Source organism: Centrocercus urophasianus, unplaced genomic scaffold (assembly GCF_019232065.1).
Source record: "Centrocercus urophasianus isolate 14NV4802_14NV808 unplaced genomic scaffold, USGS_Curo_1.0 seq_9, whole genome shotgun sequence".
Taxonomy (NCBI): Eukaryota; Metazoa; Chordata; class Aves; order Galliformes; family Phasianidae; genus Centrocercus; species Centrocercus urophasianus.
In genome coordinates, this window is record NW_024885532.1 from 39492756 (window position 1) to 39513610 (window position 20855).

At 42.8% G+C, this 20855-nt stretch overlaps 1 protein-coding gene across 1 annotated transcript in view; it reads left to right on the plus strand.

The window, feature by feature from the left end:
• The window catches only part of MAML2 (mastermind like transcriptional coactivator 2), a 208002-nt gene that overhangs the window by 136146 nt on the left and 51001 nt on the right, over positions 1 to 20855 (plus strand). The window contains exon 2 of the mRNA XM_042839129.1: positions 5990 to 7447. Coding sequence (XP_042695063.1) covers positions 5990 to 7447 — 1458 coding nt within the window. The remainder of the gene's footprint in view (positions 1 to 5989; positions 7448 to 20855) is intronic.

Here is a 20855-nt window from a genome sequence, read left to right on the forward strand (position 1 = left end):
GAAAAAGAAAAAGAAAAAGAAAAAGAAAAAGAAAAAGAAAAAGAAAAAGAAAAAGAAAAAAGAAAGGGAGTCTTGTCCAAATGACAAATACACAGCTTGCAGGATAAGATCTTTCATGCCTTTTTGTTTTGCACACAGTAACAACAGCTATATTCTGATTAGAAATCTTGACCTAGTTAAAATGCTATTGTTTCTCTGTGTTCCTATTCTTCTAAAACACTGTGGCTAGACATGATATTTTATAATCCATCAGATGTAAAATCTGCATTAAAAATATAATTATCGTGCTTCAGCAACTTGGACCAAAGCCCTGATGTTATATTTCCAGGCAGTGCACTGAGTAATGTGGATGCATATTTAGGTTGGTATGTTCAGTTGGCAAGATATGTAACTTTTCCATAAGTGAAGGTAAACTGTGGCATTTCTTACATACTGATTACTATTCCAGTCTTGTTCTCCACTTAATGAGAATTAAGTGGATACTTGTCAGCCAAGGAACATCCTTATTTGTTGCTATAAATTCAGTTTTAGTGACACTCGTTACAGTGAGCAGGGAGAAAAGCTTGTGCTAACTCACCATCATCATTATTATGACAGTGGTGATTTTGTCTAAGGATCACCCAGGGTTGGGATGTTCAGAAAGACAGCAATGGAAGGTGGGAATTTCAGGAAGTGCAGCACAAAACCCTAATGGCAACATACCTTGTGCCTGGTGGTTGGGGTGGTTTTAGGAGCAGATTAACAAAATGAGAGCACAAGGAGAAGGTACAGCTGAACGTGTGCCATCAAGACTGGTGCAAGCATTGCAGGGCTGCCTTGACCCACCATCATGCTGTGTGGCTCCATGGGGACTCACCAGCTCTCAGCACTTCTCCCTGTAGCACAGTCTGCCCACAGCTGCAGTTCTGTCATTCTGCAGGAAAAGCTGGGGCTCCTTCCAAGATCAACATCACCCAGCAGGTTGGAGTTTCTGAGGTTGGAGTGCTAAAATCTCTCAGAAGACAACTGTTGTGCTTGCATTTTCAGCTGTGACAGGTGGAAATTGCAAACGAGAACAAAAGACAGATACCTTTGTCTTTGCTTCCTGTGCAGAGGAAGGGCAGAGCAGGGGGCAGGGAAGAGGTACTCCTCAAGACTCCATCAAGAGGTCTTGAGGAGGTCTTCCTAAAATCTACAGTAGTTATACATCAGAGCAAATCTGCTCCTCTGTTTCACTGCCCTGGATGTGGGAAGAGAGGGAACAGCTGGAGCCACCAGGTGGTATCAGGAGCTGCATAAAAAATGTATGTAGTTTGCTCCTAAAATAATGCATCCTATTTATTTCCATGGATACTACAACCAATACAAAGAGCACAGTAACACTATTTGATAGAGTAAATTCTCAGATGTGAAACAGTATTTTTCAGCCACCACCATGAGCCAGCAATGAGCAAAAGCCTGCATGTTGTGCTCAGAACAACCTTTACCAGAGGAAGTGACCACTGTTGAAATGAACCATTCACTGCCTTTCTGCACTCTCAACCACTGGTTAGTCTCCACAAACACTCATCAAGCATCAATGAATGTCAATGGATGCAATTATTTCTGCATGGAGGAATTCAATTCCACACCTTTGCTTCACATACACTTCGTGTGAGATACCATTGTCAGACTGCCCCTAGGCTGTCATCTGTCACACAGCAACAAAATGTAACAGAATATTGGTGGGAAGGCTCATCCTCTACTACCATACCACCAACATCCATCTCTGATGTAGTGGACCGACATGACGAAATAGGAGACATTACTTTCAAAGCAGCCCTCTTAGTATTGGAAACCATTCTGCCTGGTCTTGAAAAGCATGTCCGTGGTCAGAAAGGGGCTGTGAGGTGTGTGTGTGACCCCAGCACCAGGACCTGTGGTGGCCAAGGAGGGCTGTAACAGCTGGGGGCAGCAGCTGAGATTCAGGCCGTGCTTAATGCCTGGAGTGCAAAGGTGCTTTCACAGCATAAGTGAGAAGTAGCATTCCGCGTGTTTTCCCCCTTGGGACTGAATTCCTTTCTCTTCTTATTTTTTTGGCAACTTTCAATGTTTGAATATTTCTGTATTTTTCTTACAATTTCTTTACAATTCCTGTCCAGATACACAAAGGATTTTGTTTACAGTGCCGCCATAAATACAACAAGAACATATTGTGAGAAACTCTAAGAAGTCCAAAAGGGACTTTTTGAAGTGGATTTGACTCCCCACCAGCTGCTAGCACTGCCATGCTGCCTGCTTTATAAACAAAGCATGGCAGTCCCCTTGGTTTCCTTCCCATTGTTCTGCCATAGAAACTAAGAAAGCTGCAGACCTTGGCAGGGAGATTAGATAGATGGGAAAGCAAAAGTGATGGGAGATTTTCCTCTTATACCTTCAGTTATTAGTGATTACTGGAGAGTTAAATACTGGCTCTGTGAGTTGCGTTGGTGTTTTGGTCCAGTCTTCAGGATCTGGTTGTAAATATTGTGAGATGATGGCTAGAGGTGTTGCTAGCACCACTGTTCAAGGCCAAGGATTGTTGGACTTGGAAATGAATTCCTTTGGAGGTCTCTAGGCACCATGGAGATACTCATACAGGTTGAAGGGATAGGTTCTATCCTACTTATCCTACAAGATGTGGAACCCAGTACTGCTGTGGATGACACACTTAGGACTTCCTCAAGTGTTATTAAAAGATACAAACAAAAAATCTAAAGGAATTCCAAGAAAAGACATAAGACATTCAGTGATAGTCCTTATTATTTCTTGCTATTACTGAAAAATTATTTTCTTGGCCATTTTGTGGAAGGGAAGGGAAGGGAAGGGAAGGGAAGGGAAGGGAAGGGAAGGGAAGGGAAGGGAAGGGAAGGGAAAAATTTGAGGCAGAAAAAGTAATCAATTTTCATAAAAATCCTCTTGTTTCGCATTTAGTAACAAATTCAGCCTCAGGAAAGGTGAAGCAAAAGCTGATGGGGGTAGAATCATAGAATTGACTTGGAAGAGACCCTTAAAGGTCATCTAGTCCATCTCTCCTGCAATGAACAGAGACACCTAGAGTTTCATCAGGTGCTCAGAGCCCCATTCAGCCAGACCTTGAGTGTCTTCAAGGCTGGGGCATCCACCACCTCTCTGGGCAACCTGTGCCAGTGCCTCACCACTCTTAATGTAAAAAATTTCTGCCTTATATTTAATTTAAATCTTCTCTCTTGTAATTTGAAACCATTTCCCTTTGTCCTATCAGAACAAATCCTGCTAATGAGTCTGTTTGCTTTTGTGTTTTTTTTTTCCCAAAATTTAATGATTTGATACCAGATTTTGATGAGCCCTAATTACTAGCTCAGTGGAATTCCTGTTGATTTGGCTGGGTGTTGGGGAGCGCTGGAGAAGAGGCTGCGTCGCTTAAGTCTCTTTTGAGACTCAAAATAAGTTTTAAGAATAAATTAATTGTCCTTCTGCACAGGAGATGGTGTCACACTGTGCTGTTTAGACCGAGTCATCTCTAGAGCTTCACCCTTGGCTGTTAATGTCACTGAGCAGTTTGTCCAGCAACTTAACTATTCAGCCCATGCAGTTTTAACTTCAGAAAATCAATGCATCCAGCACTCCCTCACTGTAAGTGCATGAATGCGTGCTGACTCACCAAAGCCTGCTTAGCAAAAGGTCTTAAATGATACAGGCTGCCAGGAAATGCGTGTTTCTCTTTGATGGTTCATAAAGTCCAGCCCACCTGTTGTGGGATGGAGCTGAGCATGGAGAGCTCTTCCTCTCCCGGTTACTGTCATGTCACACATTTCCCATCACAGAGCTTTTCAGTATGACACAGTTTGAGTGGCTTGAGATGTGTAATCACAGGCCCGTCTGATCTGAGGAATGTGCCTGTGTTATGTGCATAGGAACTTTTGTAGTAGGTTTACTGACCCAAATCAATCCTGGTTTGCAAACTGGGAGAGATGGAGCTTGAAATCTGGCAAGTTCTTTTTTTCTCCCCTCTGAAGAGTGCACACTTGCTTGATGAAAAAAAAAAGAGCTTTGCTGAAAAAGTGGTCAGTAGTTGAAAAATGCGATTGCTAGAAAAGTGCACGTTTCCAGCCTTGCCGTCTCATTTCTGATTTAAGAGGAGGAACACCTACTGACCAAGGTGCTGTCAGCATGCAGAGAGCTGCACTGGGTGGGTTTGTAGGGATGTAATAAACGAGCACTTGTTGTTTTTTCTGTAGAAAACGAAAGTGTTCTTTTTGGTGAGTGTTTCAGGAGACCATGCGAGGTGAAAGCCTTGAGTCCTCCAACCCATGACAAGGGAGGGTTTGGTGCTGACTGGTCTAGGTCACCGGGCAAACCACATCGTACCTCACCCCCATCTGCCAGCAGTTAGTTCAAAAGCAAAAGAAAGACAGCCGCTATGCACAGTGCAACACCTGCATTTTCAGTCACATTAGAGAGCCTGATGCAGGTGCTCTGAAAATGTGCAGACTTTTTAAGCAGCTCTCTTTGATTCAAAATGTCATGCAAAAGCAGAATGAACTCAGAAGGACAAATTCACTGCATTAAACACATACATGTTCATTATCTGTTCAGCCTTTTTGTCAGCAGCACATCTGAAAGCAAGACATGCTGCCAAGTCACGTATTTTGACAACCAGGGGACTTCCCCATTTCCCAGGAAGATGAATTTGGGGTCATGAGAATGACTTCTAATAAACACACTGGCTGCAGAGCTGATGGTAAAAGGAAGTGCACCTTACTGTTCTTTTTGCAAAGGAAAGTACAGTGACTCATGTATCAGGAAGAACATGCTAACCAACAGCAGTCCCTGCTCTTTGCAGGTGACCACCATGACAGCTAATGGCAGTCAGTTACTCCTGAAGGTACTGAGGAAACATATCTGTGACTTGAGCTCTTCCCAATTGACTCCCTGATATTCATTCCAGAATAAAGTGTTCACACACGGAGTTATGTGGGAAGAGCTCCATAGATGAGCCTGAAGCTGAGAGTACTGGGGCCCACAGCAGTGTTATACACCCACAGTCTTCTGCACTTCTGTCATCTCACGAGACTACATCTTTGTATTGTGTGCAGAGAGTGGGGATTTGCACATACAAGTGTGGCAGATGAGCACAGATTGGCGGAGTATGAGCTCCTTTCCTTCAGTAGGCACACTGGTCTGTGAGCAGATAAAAATATATGTGAGGGAAAGGAAATAGAGTTGCAGTTCTCAAAGCAGCGCTGTGTGTACTCTGTTTTACAGCAGATGTTTCAGAACATAAACAATTAGGGCTTAATGTATTAATATACAAATCTGGAAAATAATCCAGCAGTACATCATGGACCAGACCCTTGGCTGACATAAACTGACATGGTTCCAGTGGCTCCATTTCAAGTCTGGAACAAGTTAGCATCTAACATCTTTACTAACATGCATCTCTGGTCTGGATAAAGCTATGTAAGACCAGCGTACCTAGATCTTACTTGTACCGTTAAAATGCCTTCTAGGACCTTTGGACTCTACAGAACATGATTTTTTGGATCATACACCAAAATCATCAGTGAAATCCTTCATCCTTGAGTAGACATGGGCAGATTTCATGGCCTCATTAGTCTCTGCTGTCTGAAAATACTTTAGAACTGCCTGGCATAGTTAGATGGGAGCAAATCTGGGACAGACGTGCTTTAGACTTTGCCAGCTACAGGTCTGGTCTTCTCTGCTCTCCCACCCATAGGGAAGGTGGGGCCTCAATAGGAGGCAGCAGTGCCCAAAAGCTGCAGTTGCATAACAAGAGCACGGACAGTGATGACAGGGACATGTCTCACAGCATATTTCCCTACCATCCTGCACAATGTCATTGGCTGTTTTCACCGACCTGTGCTACCCAGAATAGTTTTCTGTACTTTGCAATGCTTACTTGCCTGTTGACATGGTAAACATCAGACTGACTATAGATTGTTTCTTCGTTGTCATCTAAAATTTTTTTTTTTGTCTTTGCTTTCTTCAGCTCCAAGGATCCTTGAAGAGAAAGTTGGTTGTAAATCTGTCACCTGTCAACAACAAGAGGCCAAATGGTGTTTCAGACAACTCTTTCCTTGACATTAAGAGGATAAGAGTGGGTGATAATATCTCAATGGGACAAGGTGGGCATCATGTTAACAATTGCCAAAGCCAGTCAATGTCTGGAACTATGTCTGTGGGGCAAGCATCACAAAGAAAGACCAGCAACCTAGCAAACAACACACATGCCAGTGGAAATGGCATTTTTAATATGACCTTGAAAGAAGTAAAGAAAGAGCCAGGAGAAACAATGTCTTGCAGCAAACACTTAGATGGCCAGATGTCCCATGAGAACATGTTCCCTAACAGATATGGGGAAGACTCAGGGGAACAGATGATGGATCCAGAGCTCCAGGAACTATTTAATGAACTGACTAACATATCAGTACCACCAATGAGTGATCTGGAGCTAGAGAATATGATAAATGCCACAATAAAACAAGACGAGCCATTCAACATTGACCTGGGGCAGCAAAGCCAGAGAGTCCCTGTGAGGCCTCTGCAAATGGATAAGATGGTAATTAAGAGTGAGTATGCACCAGGCATGAACCAGGCTCCTGTGGGATCCCCACAGATGAGGCCTTCTTCTACAGGTCCAGCCTTCACTATGGCCACTGCTGCCATGTCCACCTCTTCACCCATCCCTTCGGTGCCTCAGAATCAAACACAGGTAGCGCAGGTTTCCTCTGCGTCCAGTCGGCCATTGCCTAACTGGCAGGAGGTTTCTCATGCGCAGCAACTCAAGCAGATCGCAGCCAACCGTCAGCAGCACGCCTTGATCCAGCAGCAACAGCAACAGCAGAACCAGACGGCCAACTGGTCCACCTTGTCTCCATCAGGTCCTTCACCTGGACCCTTTGTGCAAGAAAAAATCCCCAGTCCTTCTTTTCGTCAGCAGCAGTTCAGCCCACAGAGCTCAGCAATGCTTGGGGTGCCTGTGAATGGAAACCAGTCAAAAGGGATGAACAACTATGTTTATAAGCCAACTACTCCCCAGAGTAATCCCATGGACGTGATCATGCAACAGAAGACTCAGGACCTCAACAGAAATTTTATCAACAATGCTCAGCCACCACTAGAGCAGCATCATGGTAATACAAAGCCTTTGTTTCACTTTAACTCAGAGCAAACAAACCAGCAGATGCCTTCAGTTTTGGGTTCCCAAAGCAAGCCTTCTCTTCTGCACTACACGCAGCAGGCTCAGAGTTCAGCGCCAGTGCAACAGCCACAGCCACAGCAGCAACAGCAGCCACAGCCGCCGCCTGCTCAGCCTCTCCCAAACCAGTCTCTTCAAAGGCCACCCAATGTGCCCCTAGCAATGCAACAGAAAATGATGCTTCAGAAAATTCAGCAAAGCCAGCAAATCTCAGGTTTGCAGTATCCAGTCTCCCAGCAGCATAGACAGGTAAGTCAAATTCCTCCTTATTTGGTTACAGAATTATTCTGGTATGAGTGGTAAGAAGGGTTTTCCAGTCTGGCCTCCTTCCTTCAGAAGTTGTGTACCTGTGTGTAATGACCTCAGAAGACTTCAGCAGAGCTGGTGATGACCTGTTTAGCTCCTGTTCAAGTGTATGCACAGTTATAAGAATTTCAAAAAAGACGTGCTCATAACACTGTTTTTTCTTAAAGCAAGAGTGAATGTCACTACTATGTATTATGTAGATACTTGTCAGAAAGGTGAGATAGCAGAGCAGATCTGAGCTTATTTTGGACTCCTATCTAAATTCCCAACTGTACAAAATTTTAGACTCTTTTGGATGGTAAAACTAACAAATTCCTTTATCTTAGATAAAGTGTTTTACAGTGTTATTATTTATGTCATCGTTTTCCTCAGGAGGCAGGGTTAGGAAATTCTGTTTTTAGATATTGTTTGACTGACATGACAAAAGTACTGTTTGCATATTTGTTATCTGTTTGGCAAAGAAAAATGAAGACTTATCTATGAGCTTTATAAACACCCATCACACTTCTGGGAATATTCTGTGCATAAAGTGCATGCTCGATAAGAAGGTGAAGGTTGCCACGGATACATCTACAATTATATACCACTGTTTTATCATCAGACACTGCTTTGATGTGACCAGCTGTGCTACACCAAATCATTGTGCACCAGGATTACCATTTTCAGACCTGACAAAATAAAATTTAAATATGTAACCTTATTGTAGCCCCAAAACTGGAATCCAGCTGCAAATGAAATAAAATATGCATTTGATCTTGGGATGTTTAAGCCACTCTGAGTTCTGGTGGGCCATGAATTGAGCATATTTGAAAGCATAGAATGGCAATCTAGGTGCAAAGATTGTTCACGAATTTCTTCTATGTAAAAGTGCTATAGAAAAATACTGAAAAGTGAAACCCAAAGTCTTCCATAAAGTCACTGAGAAGCAGCACTGCAAATGATTCATTCAGAACTGGAGTATCTTGGCCAAACTGCTTGGGCAAACAAACCGATATTTTGAAACAAAGAAAATGCAGTTGTATGCATGGAAACCTTTCTCGTGTTAACTCATTTAAGCTCCCTGATCACCTGACTTCGAGTTCCTCCAGCAGAGAATCCTTTCCTAAGAGGCACCAGGTGAAATTTTTAGGCAGTTTTGGGCAGGAAGGATTTGTTTTGCTGGAGGATGCCAGAATATGAGCAGCAAACAAGAAGCGAGCACAGCTTTGTTTTTTTTAAAGGAGGTCTCCACTGGCTGTTCTCCTCCTTCTTGGGCCACTGCGTGCTCAATTCTTTGGTGCATTTCCCCATTCACTTAGTAGACTGGCAGGCAAATGAATTTTAACAGGTTCTTCATTCAGCCATGGTGAAGCTTCCAGCAATCTGTCAGCACAGGGGAGGCAAGCAGGACTTTTGCAAACACTACTGTTTTTCTGAAAAATATGCAAGGTTACATTCTGGAAAAGAGTAAAAAACATTGAGAGTAACTCCATTCAAGGCAGTTGCTGCCCTGTGTCCTGTTAGGCTGCTGAGGGAGGCAACCAACACGATGGCTTGAGGCAACATGGCCATAGCAATAGTTGCATAATGTATCATGAGTGCAGCAGTTGTTCCAAAGTTCTGCTGGAATTCAGAAAATCAAGGACTATCCCTCTCAGTAGAGTTTTCGGGAGCTGCAGGATTTATAATTACAATGGTATGAACTTGGTCCTAACTTGCAGGATTTGGAATCAGTGTGAAGATAACTGATCACGTGGCAATTTTTATGTGAGCAATTTTAGGGCCTGCCTGCAGGTATCACAGAATGATATATTGGCTTGGGTTGGTGGGGACCTTAATCTAGTTCCAACCCCCTGCTGGTGCCACACAGTACATCAGACAGCCCAGGCCTCATCCAGTCTAGCCTGGAACTCCTTCAAGGATGGGGCATCCACATCTTTGCACAATCTATTCCTGCTCCTGACCAAAAGGAGGCACAAATGCGAGAGCCCTTCAACCTCTTGTTCAGGACCTGCTTATCCTGCAGGTATGGATATTAAAGCTGAGCTGTGCGAGAGATGCCAACATTATATTCTGGTAAAAACAAGGGAGGTCAAAGTCAGCTCATGGATCAACTGCGCTGATTTTAGCAATGGAGCTAAATTTAGGCTGCTTGGTCTTCTCTCTGGGAGGACCATCTTCCATCCTTGAGGAGTTCTACTGATCTTTAACAGCACTGCATAAGTAATTACAAGCACTTACTAATTAACTTCATGATTAATATTTATTTCACTCATGCCCTATTTCTTCATGAGGTATAAAGGTTTGAGTCTGCTAGGTGTCATTCAGTTTCTCCTTAGATCCTACAGTGATTATAAATGTGGGCTACAAGGACCATCTCAGAACTGAAATGCTTTGCAGCTGGAGATGCGAGTGCACATTCATAAGCTGCTGCTATGATATTGCCATCAGATAACACCGACTGGAACACTACAAAATCACATCTTTAGCTGAACCAGATCACTCTTTGGATTTTTTTTTCTCCCCAAGCTTTTAGGTCCCCAAAAAGGGCTTGAACATGACTCTGTCAGCCTAAGCTTGCTAACTGATATTTAAGGTTTATAATTTCTCTGCCTGTCACATTTACTTTGTGTCAAATTGGAGCAAACTTGTAGTGCGATTTGCTAATTAGATGTCTTTTGCCTCTAGGGAAAAGTCATAAAAATGATGGAAATCATCTTGGTTTCCATCTTGAAGAAGGTTGAATGAAATGAAGGTTTTGTTTACTTCTCAGTTTTGTTCTCCATTGCTGTGAGAAAGGTTCACCTTTCCATTGTCTATCAGGATACAACATATGCACACTCAAGAAAACACTCATACAAATTAAACACTCTTTGTTTAGGGAGTAATTAGAAGCTCCAAATTCTGCACAAGATAAATTGTGCTTGCAGTACTTCCTTTCCTTTCCCATCCGTTCCCTTCCCTGGTTTCCATGGACCACAAGAGCCCTTTTGATCTCAGGTATGGGAGCAAAAACAGTGCAAGAGATTTTGAGAGCTTCAGCCCTCCTTTACAGAAACAACCAGTGGTCCTTGTTTGTAAGGCTCTGGAAGTGTCAGAGTTGTTTTTTTTTTTAATGTATGTTGCTTACATAGTTACAACAGTATTGCCCTGCGCAGAGCTCAGTATCTTTTCAGTCCTTATCCCTTTATAATGTCTTTGGGAATGTGATCATCTCTCTTTTCTTCCTTTTCTCTCTTTTTTTTTTTTTCCAAAACCCAGAAATGTGGTGTGATTGGATTTTGGAGCTTTTTTTGCTGTTACTTGCCATAACCAGGGCATACCTTAGATGATTACTTTTTTTTCACCAGATCTTAGCAGGTTCCTTTTTAATCCAACCAACCATTCTCCCTTCCTACTGAGTACTGAGTGACCCAATCCCCCTAGCACAAGTGATCCATATGTGTCTCTATCCTGATGCACTGCTACAGCTAAGTGTTTTGTAGCCTATGACCAATGTACTCCCAGGTTCTCCATGTCAGGGACTCAACACAGAATCATAGAATAGAATCACAGAATTTCTCAGGTTGGAAAAACCTTCAAGATCATCGAGTCCAACTGCAACCTAACCATAGTACCCTGACTAACAACTCTCCGCTAAGTCATGTCCCTGAGCACCACATCCAAACAGTTTTTAAACACATCCAGGAATGGTGACTCAACCACCTCCCTGGGGAGCCAATTCCAGTGCTTAACAACCCTTTCTGTAAGGAAGTTTTTCCTGATAATCCAACAGAAACCTCCCCTGGAGCAACTTGAGGCCATTTCCCCTCATCCTGTCACCTGTCACCAGTGAGAAGAGACCAGCCCCACTCTCGCTGCAATCACTTTTCAGGTGTTTAAAGAGGGCAATAAGGTCTCCACACAGTATCCTCTCCCCCAGACTAAACAGCCCCAGTTCATTTAGTCACCCCTCACAGAGCATATTCTCCAAACCCTTCACCAGCCTTGTCCTTCTTTGGACCTACTTCTGCACCTCAGTGTCCTTTCTGTATTGAGATGCCCAAAACTGAACACAGTACTTGAAATAGGGCCTCACCAGTGCTGAGTACAGAGACAGTATTATTTCCTTAGTTCTGCTCACCACACCATTCCTGATACAAGCCAGGATGCCGTTGGCGTTCTTGGCCACCTGGGCACACTGCTGGCTCATATTCTGCCCAGTGTCATGGGTACATGTGGGACAGTGCAGCAGCTCTGCGCTGAGCTATGTGTTACCACTGCATGGCGTGTGCTTGGAGGAGCTCCAAGTGCTCAGGTGACTCTCTCTTACAGGCCCCCTCCATTGCATCAGCCTTTCAAATGCCCAGAAAATCATATAAATACTGACATATACATGCATTACTGTTAAATACTGCCAAAGGATATGGGTGGTTGTTTAACTAACCTGGCAGTTCTGCAGAGAACTTCTCCGGTGTGCACCCAGGGTAATTTCATTTATTTTGAGAGAACATAATTGGATTTAAAACAGCACAGTAGGCGGCAGGATATGGTCTTCTTTAAAGCATGGACACCATATGAATTTAATAAGAGGAGTGTATAGGTTGCTAGCATGCTGTGCAAGGAAGGAGCACTAGGAGCAGAAGATCTAATGGAAAGGTCTTGTTGTCACTCACTGCTGAACAATGTCTTAAACTTCTAATTTAGCTTCCAAACTTTGTGAAGAAAATGTGGGTGATTCACATCAAAACATTTTCCTGGACCTTTTTGTTTACCATTAAACACAAAGGATTTCCTTCTTTACTAAAGAAGAGTGCATTTTGGAAGGCAACCTCTCTGTTTTCAAGTGCAAAGGAATTATTTTGCAAATATTTGTGAAATGAAGAGGAAAAACCTAGAGTGGCTTGTGGTAATTGGTACAAACCAGGACTTAAATTTGACTTAGATCATAAATAACAACGATTCCAAGCTTTTGGAATCTGCAATAATAGAAACCGTTCCATAGTGTAAGAAAATAACAATGTGACCTTTCTTTTAGTGCTCGCTGTAAAAATAGTATTTGGATGAGAGCTTTTCTTGATAGCTCCATTTTGGTTGCATTCCTTCATGCAAGGGCTTCTAAATTAAATATTCTGAATAAAAACTTGAGTATGTCCTAATAACTACCATAGATTGCGTGGTTGTAACTGATTTATGAACATAAAAACAGAGAGAAAATGTCAAAGGTTTCTTATTGTCATTAGTGGGCAGTTGTCATCGTGTCTTGGTGCCTTCTATCATTCACATTCTGTTTATAAAATGAAATACATGGACAATCCCACTGTAGCTGGTCAGTCCCTGAGGACACTGTAATTCGAAGGCTCATGGACACTGCCAGTTTCATAAGCTTTCTTGAATTCTTTTCGTAAAGTGCTTATACTACTAGAATATTCCATTAGGCTCTTAAATGCTTCTGGGGTTGGAGATTTGGGATACCTGGAGTCCTGGAGGGCGGGAGCACCTCTCTCATGAAGAAAGGTTGAGGGAGTTGGGATTGTTTAGCTTAGAGAGGGCTCCAGGGGATCCCACTGTGGCCTTCCAGTACTTGAAATGGGCTTATGAACAAGTGCAGGATTGACTTTTTACATGGTCTGATAGTGATAGGACAAGGGGAAATGGCTTTAAACTGAAAGAGGGGAAATTTTGGTTAGATGTTAGGAAAGAATTCTTTACTCTGAGGGCAGTGAGGCCCTGGCACAGCTGCCCAGAGAGCTGTGGTGCCCCATCCGTGGAGGTGCTCAAGGCCAGGCTGGATGGGCCCTGGGCAGCTGAGCTGGTGGGGGCATCCAGCCCATGGCAGGGGTTGGGGCTGGGTGGGCTTTGAGGTCCCCTCCAAACCAAACCATTCTATGATTCTGTGATTCATTCCATGATTCAGTGACATTGCTGAGATAATCCTTGCAGTGTCATTTGGGCTGCTTTTTGAAGGTACCTCCCTGAGGACAGCAATACAAAATATCATTGCACTTTCCTGTGCTAATGGCAACACACTTGAACTCTTACTTACAATTTGTTACCACTGTGAAAATGCCTTGAAGGTACTCTGACAGGGCAAAAGGAAGAACTGTATAAACAATTTTAAAATGGACTCTGTCTCAAAGGGACAATTTTGATGTGGCTTCTGTAAGAATCAAGAAAAAGATGAGTTTTATAGCAGGAATTTGAAGGGTATGAGCTTCTACCCACCTGCATGTCTACAGATGTTTGTTTGAGGCCTGCACTGATCTGCCCTGGTTGTGGAGAAATAATGAGTTAGGATGCTACATGCTTCAGTCTTGTGATTTTTCTGCACCTTGAAGACATAGGCAAGGATGGAAAAGCAGAGGGACAGACAAGGTGCCTTGTGCATATGTGAAGTAAGATGTACGGGCTGCAAGGAGGAAAGGACTGGTGAAAAGATCCTAACTGCTGCTGGCAGTTTACATAACTTGGAGTATGGTGGAATGAAGTAGGGAACCACCACCAAAAACATGAGTCTGCTTATGGGATTAACTGTAAAGGAAGGGTAGCAGGACGAGACTGTGATAAGGAGCTGTGAGGATGCAATGCTGACTGGGAGGCAAGCAAACAAAGGTGTTTCAGGTCTGGCCTTCTGCTGCTTGACCTGTGATCTTCACTGTGATCAGTGAAGCTGGGATATCTGTGCTTCTTACCTGCTTGAAGATTTCTACTATTTCTGTGTGTATCTGAGGGCAGAGTCAAGTCCTGAGTCAACTTCCTGCAAGGATTTTGGAAAAGCAGCCTGGAAAAAGAATATAATTCCACAGCTGTTTGGAGCTGGCATGGTAAAAACCCCTTTCCTGTAAGTTTTTGCTTGTTTGTAGGCAATTTATGAATACCTCAAGAAGTTTATGAACAAAATGAATAAATAAATAAATAACAATGCCTAGCTCTCATTTTTCTCCCTATCCCTATCTTTCTATTGTTTTAATTCCCTGAAGTCCTCAGCAGCAAGTCTCAGTAATTTACCTCTCTAGGGGTTCAAAATGAAGGAATATAATAATGACAAATATTTGTTCCTTCATTAAGTCACTTTTACTGCTGGTGTTTTTATGGTTTTTATCTGCCCCAGGCCACAGATGACTGTCATTAAGACAGCAACCAACCTAGTAATGTTCCTTTAATATGCTTTTTCACTGGTGACTTTACTATTCGCATGTGATGCTGATCCAGAAAATCAGCCAGATGCTCCAACAGAACCAGTCCAGAACCATCTGCCTGCTTCATTTCTGCATGCCTGTATCTGATAATATACATACACAGTGTAAGAGACAGCTTTCGCCCTGAAGAATTTCTAATCTAAATAAGCAGACCAGCCAAAGCTTGAGAGGAAGGAAATATTGCTGTTTATTCTGTATATTTTGAAAATGAGAGAAGGAAGATCTCGTCCAAAGCCATTACAGTCAATCCACTAGCTGTTGGATAAGAACCTAAGTAACACGTTTACCTCTCACGGAAGTCACTGAATCTGGAGTAGAATGAGACCAAATATCAATCTCAGAAATACTGTTCTTATGCTCTAGGATAGTGCCTGAGCCTATCACCCCCACTGCTCCTCTTGACCTGCCTGCCCTCTGCCCCTTGCCTTTTAGCCTGAGAGCTGCTGACCCAGCATTCACAGCTCTTAGCCTTCACAGCTTTCACAATCCCCCAGAAGAGATGTCTGGTGCTCTGAGAATCATACTTGATTCTCTTCAAAAAGAGTCTTCCCTTCTCTGTCCCTTTTGATGAGGCTCTGTCAACTCACAGTGGGCATTTGGAATGGGGCTGAGTGCTTCCAATAGTCAGTTTCCCTGAAAAGCCAAAGGGCTTTTAATCTTTTAATCCTAATACTTAGTCTTGACATAGCTGTGGAAACCTATGAATTGAACAGTTTTCTGATTTTATAGGAAGAGGTTAGGAATTATTTGAGGTCCACATCATATTGTGAATCAGTATAAAACACAGAAATCATGTAGAAAGGAGGGATCTTTACCCCACTCCTTCATATCAATTTTCTGTATTCAGTTAATGCCCTAACCTTCCTACGTAACCTGTGATAAAGGCACAGTTCAGAATACCTAATCTGGACACATACTTGAGGCATAAACTTGTTGCAGAAGACTCTCAGCTTCCCCCAGCCCAGCCGTGCTGCTGTGCCTGAAAGGAATGCTCAGACCGATGTCGCAGTGTGCTGAACAACATGACAGTATGCCAAAGGAAGGCCTGACTGCAGTCTTCAACTTGACATTGCCCGGGATCCTAAGCAAGGAGTAGTATGGTTGGGCACCTCCTGGTGCAGTGTAGGAGGAGAGCAAGTCAGTGGTGGGTGCTCAAGCTGCATATCGAGGGCACCACTGGCTGGTCCAGCACCCCAGATCTGGCATTCCTAGGTGCAGGGCCAGGCTACCCACTGCTCCCATGGGCTGGACTACTACAAAAACCTCTGGTGGGCAAGGAGAAGCCATGACATGAGTTGGGCTGCTGACTCCATTCCTCAAGAAGCACAGATTCTCTCTTGAAGAGAGGCCAGAGCAGGCCCATGAGTATGGGGTGGCATGGAATACATGGCATAGCAGGTTTCTGATACTCTTGCATGAGGCTTTATAGGATGTTGGAGATGGTCTTTGGGCTAGCTGCTTCAGAAAGGGGCAAAGGAAGCCTCCACACTGCAACCTCATTTCCATTCCTTCCTCTAGTGCCAGCTCTGACATTTGTGTAAACTTTCACAGGACTTCCATCTTTTTCTTTGTGCTGTTTTACTTTGCTTTTTTAGTGACTTTCTCCAACTTGTGTGGTCAAACAGAGCCAACACTTGGTACAAGGGAATCATAGAATCACAGAATCATTAAGATCAGAAAAATGACTAAGATCATCACATCCTACCATCAACCCATCCCCACCATGCCCACTAACCATGTCCTTCAGTGCTACATCTCTACATTTCTTGTACACTTCCAGGGACAAGGAAGGTGAAAAAAAAATGAGCTATTCTCTGGTTTTCTTCCTTCAGGGGACCATACAACTCTTGTACCACTCCCAGCTGAAAGTGTAGCCATTGAATAAACAACATGTCGCTTTCTTCCCCTCTTGCAAAAGACAGGGGGAAAAAAAAAAAAAAAAAAAAAAAAATGCAGATTGAATGGTTTTCTTGGGTCTTCTTAAGAAGCTGGACAGCCCCCTTGAAAGAAAAATTCCCCGTGATTGACTAATACCAAAATACTTGCAATGACCAAAGAGTGAAAAGGGTGGTATTTCTGTGGATGAGCCAGTTTGTTCTTCAACCTGTAAGAGGAAGAGAGATGCTGAAGGCTTCCTGTAATTCTGTGAAGATGAGTTAGATGCAGTCTTGCATTTTTCCAGATCTTTCCATAATTTGCAGTGGTTGCAAGCAGGGCCAAAGTTTGGCTCCAAGCTAATGATGAATGACTAAAGGATTTCGTGCTTTGGTTCTGGTTAGAAGAATATCCAGCTTTATCCATTGCAGAACTAGAATTTCTTCAAATTACTGTAAGCTGTGAGCCCAGCTAAAGCAGGCTTTGCTGGGGTGACTCCAGATTTTTCTGGTTTCAGCTAGAATGGGAGGAAAAAAAAAAAAAGAATGGCTTCTTTTCCTACTAGAACTGGTAAAAGACAAGGGAAGCCATAGGGATGAGCAGAAATATTGAGAACTTCACAGCATAAGTGCAAAACAGTGTGGGAAGAGGGAGGGTACAAGTGAGTTCTGGCTATCCATCCTTAATCCAAAGCTGTCTGCTCCTTCCCAGGCTATACTTCACTGCCATACACTTGCAAATTCGCTCCAGGAATGAAAACAGACTAACTTTAAGCTTGTTCCCAAAGCTGCAAATTTGTCCCTGCTGGGTGTTAATTTAACTGCTTCCAGGGCACCAGGATGTCTACTAGTGTTCGCTTTTCTTTCTTTCTTCTTTTTTTTTCCACACATCTGGTGTTGTGAAAACTTCCGAGGCACCACGCAGGAGAGTGATGAACTGACCATTTTAACCCTTTCTATAGCATATCAAGTGAGATGTGCATGAGACTGCCTCTGTCTCTGTCCAGTTTTTAATCCTCATTGCAGAATCTGTGGGCATTGTTTCACATGAGATACACAAGCTCAAAAACAATCTTAAGAGCGTTTCATAGATTGGAAACTCAGTCTTTCTTCAACTCTATCATCTTCTGTTTTTCCTGTGAACAAACCTGAACTAAGTATTAGTAGTTGGACTTTAGAAAAGTTCCAGCAGGAAGATACAGGAAGGATTTTTGCAAAATATTTCTTTTTCCCCTTGCTTTTATCTGATGTTACCACTTTCCAGCAGGGTGGAGGTTCAGTGCAGTAGTTTTGCTCACATGATGGCAAGTGATGGCTTTTTCTTGGCTTTTGATTATTTGTTCCTTAATGGATGCACGAACTGTTTATCTGCTACATGGATTGAACCACAACTCAGACCAAGCACATCTGAAACCATCTGGATGTCTCATTTTCAGTCATAGCTGCTGTACTTCCTTCACTTTCTTTGCTTTCCATTGAATGTGTTGTTTGTGTGACTAGTTCACTTGTTTCACTGACATATCTCTACCAATATCATACGTACTGACTTTTTTTTTGTCTTGGGATTTAAAAAAAAAGCCAAAGTACTTGAAATCCAGATCCTCTTCAGTTTTGTGCAGTGCCAGCCTTATAGCACAAGGAGCATTCAAAGTCCTCCTCTCCTCTTTGTCCATCACTACTTCTAACCCCACAGCCTTTCTTTTGTACTTCTATCCCAGTGACTGTCCCTTCTCAGCCCTGGTTCCTCTTCAGCACCCAATTCTGAGAGCTAACCACCACAGAGAAATACCTCACAGCTACACAGCTACTAAACACAGCAAGAAAGCAGAAATATCTGTCACTTTCAAATGCAGGAGACCCAAACATACCAGTCTTTGACTTTGGCATCTTCTTTTCTTCCTGTAGGGTTTTCATTGCTGAGTTTTATTTTTAAAATAAGAAAATAACTTCTGATCCACAAATTACAGGCCTTTTTGGTAAACATCAAATCTGCTTCATGGGCTGCGTACAGCTGCGTTACCAAAATCTTGTTTCGTATTCAAAGTACTGTCAAGGGCAGCCTTTCTCAGAAGCAGCACTTCTCTCTGGGTCCAACCCTGGCAGCACTGGGGGCCCCAGGAAGCATTGAAGCGGTTCTTCAGAAGGGTTTTCCATAGCCATATACGTGCTACTTTAAGAAAAGAAAAAGCCTCTTCAGATTTTTAATCCTGCTTGAAATGCTTTATGGAGCACTGGGCTCACCACCTGAAAATACTAATGAAATTTGTTCTGTGGTTTGTGGAGATACAATCATTCATCTCCCTGTTAAGTCTGAGCTTTTTAAAGCTGCAGAGTAGGACTTATGTGTCCATAGCCAAATTATTTATGCAGATTGAGAGAATGTCAGTCCAAAAAACATATAGCTTTAACATTTCTACCCCTGTTTTTCTTCTGACAAGCTTTCCAACCAGTGCACCTAGTGCACCTTTGAAACTGGCCGTAAGTAAATTTAGGCTGGAAATCAGAAGTGCAAACCTAGCAGTGGGAGGAATTGTTTGTCTTTTGCTGGAGAGTGCTGGTGGCCAAAAAACTAACTGCTTTTAAAATATTTATTTAAAAAACAAACAAACAAACAAACAAAACAATGTGGTATCAAGGCACTTAGTTTAAATACTGGATTCCTTTCTATTGTGCTTGTATAGCCAAAATGGCCAGGAGTATCCTGGAGTGCATTAAAAAGAGCATGGCCAGCCAGTCGAGGAAGGTGATCCTCCCCCCTATCCTGCCCTGGTGAGGTTACATCTGGAATGATGTGTCCACTTCTGGGCTCCTCGGTTCAAAAAAGACAGGGATCTCCTAGTCCAGCAGAGAGCTGCAGTGATGATATAGGGTCTCTGGAATATCCCATGCGAGGAAAGGCTGAGTAACCTGGGTCTGTTTAGTCTAGTGAAAAGAAGAGTGAGAGGGGAGCTGATAAATGTTTGTAAATATCTGAAGGGAGGTGGGAGGCAAATGGATGAGGCCAGGCTCTTCTCAGTGGTGTGTAGTGATAGGTGACCTAAAACTTGAACACAGGGAGTTCCATGCAAACATGTGGAAGAACTTCTTTACTGTGAGGGTGACGGAGCACTGGAACAGGCTGCCCAGGGAGGCTGTGGAGTCTCCTTCTGTGGAGATATTCAAGACTCATCTGGATGCCTACCTGTGCTATGTATTGTAGAATACCTGCTTCAGCCAGGAAGTTGGACTCGGTGATCTCTTGAGATCCTTTCCAACCCCTACCATTCTGTGATTCTGTGATTTCGTAGCCTTCTATCTGTGGCCACGCATGGGCTTTCCTTTGAAAGAATAAAGTGTAGTGCTGTGTAGGCGTGTACTGAACAAAGTTGAGTCTATGACATGGCTTTGGACACCAGATAGGCTCACAGACATTTAGCTGTAGCATTCATTTAAATATATAGCCTACTGTTGTTATGAACTCTGAGCTTTTTTTTTACTCTCTTCCTTCCAAAGAGTCTAAACCAAATCAGAAACTAGTCAGCTCATACACTAATTGTGTATGAATTTGCACATGAATCATTAATTACAGTCAAGCTGAGGAAAAAAAAATAGTCTAAAAGACCTTTGGACATTTTTGTATGAAGATCATTGTGCTTAATACCAGGGAATATGGAAATATCTGGACTGTTTGCTCAAAGGGGTATAATGTTAATGAATCATTTTAATCACCTTCATTACAGTCTTTCAACCAGAGGAGACCAAAGTGCAAAACCAAGCCTAACAAAAACAACATACAAAACCCAGAGGCAATTACTAATTAGATAACTTTGTCTTGATAATCACATTTGAGCCTATGGATGTGAACAACATAGCAGTATGTTACTTTCAGGGCAAGAAACAAGCAAATGGGTGCTGCCCTGCTTCCTTTCGAACAATGCTTTCGAGGTGTGTCTTACCTTCTGCATGGGAATGGAAATTCTGCACAAACACCTGGGATGAGGAATCCCCAGGGATAGTCTCAGTTCTGTTTCTCACCAATTTTTATTTGCCTGCGGTCTTCTTGCAGCAACGAAACAGTGAAGGAACTGCTAGTATTCTATAAATGTTAGTGAATAAAAATTATGTGGAATGCCCAGTCACATTACAGCCACACAGATTGTACAAGCAAAACCAAACCAAATTAAATTCATGCACAAATATCAGCAGGAATGCTGAATCGGTAGTGATAGCAGAAGTAATGAAATTATGTAACATATGCAAATTGTTTTGTACATAGTAATTCATCCATAAAGCCTCTGTGAAGTAACTGTTAACTGTTCTGCAAAGGTTAAAAATTGGGGA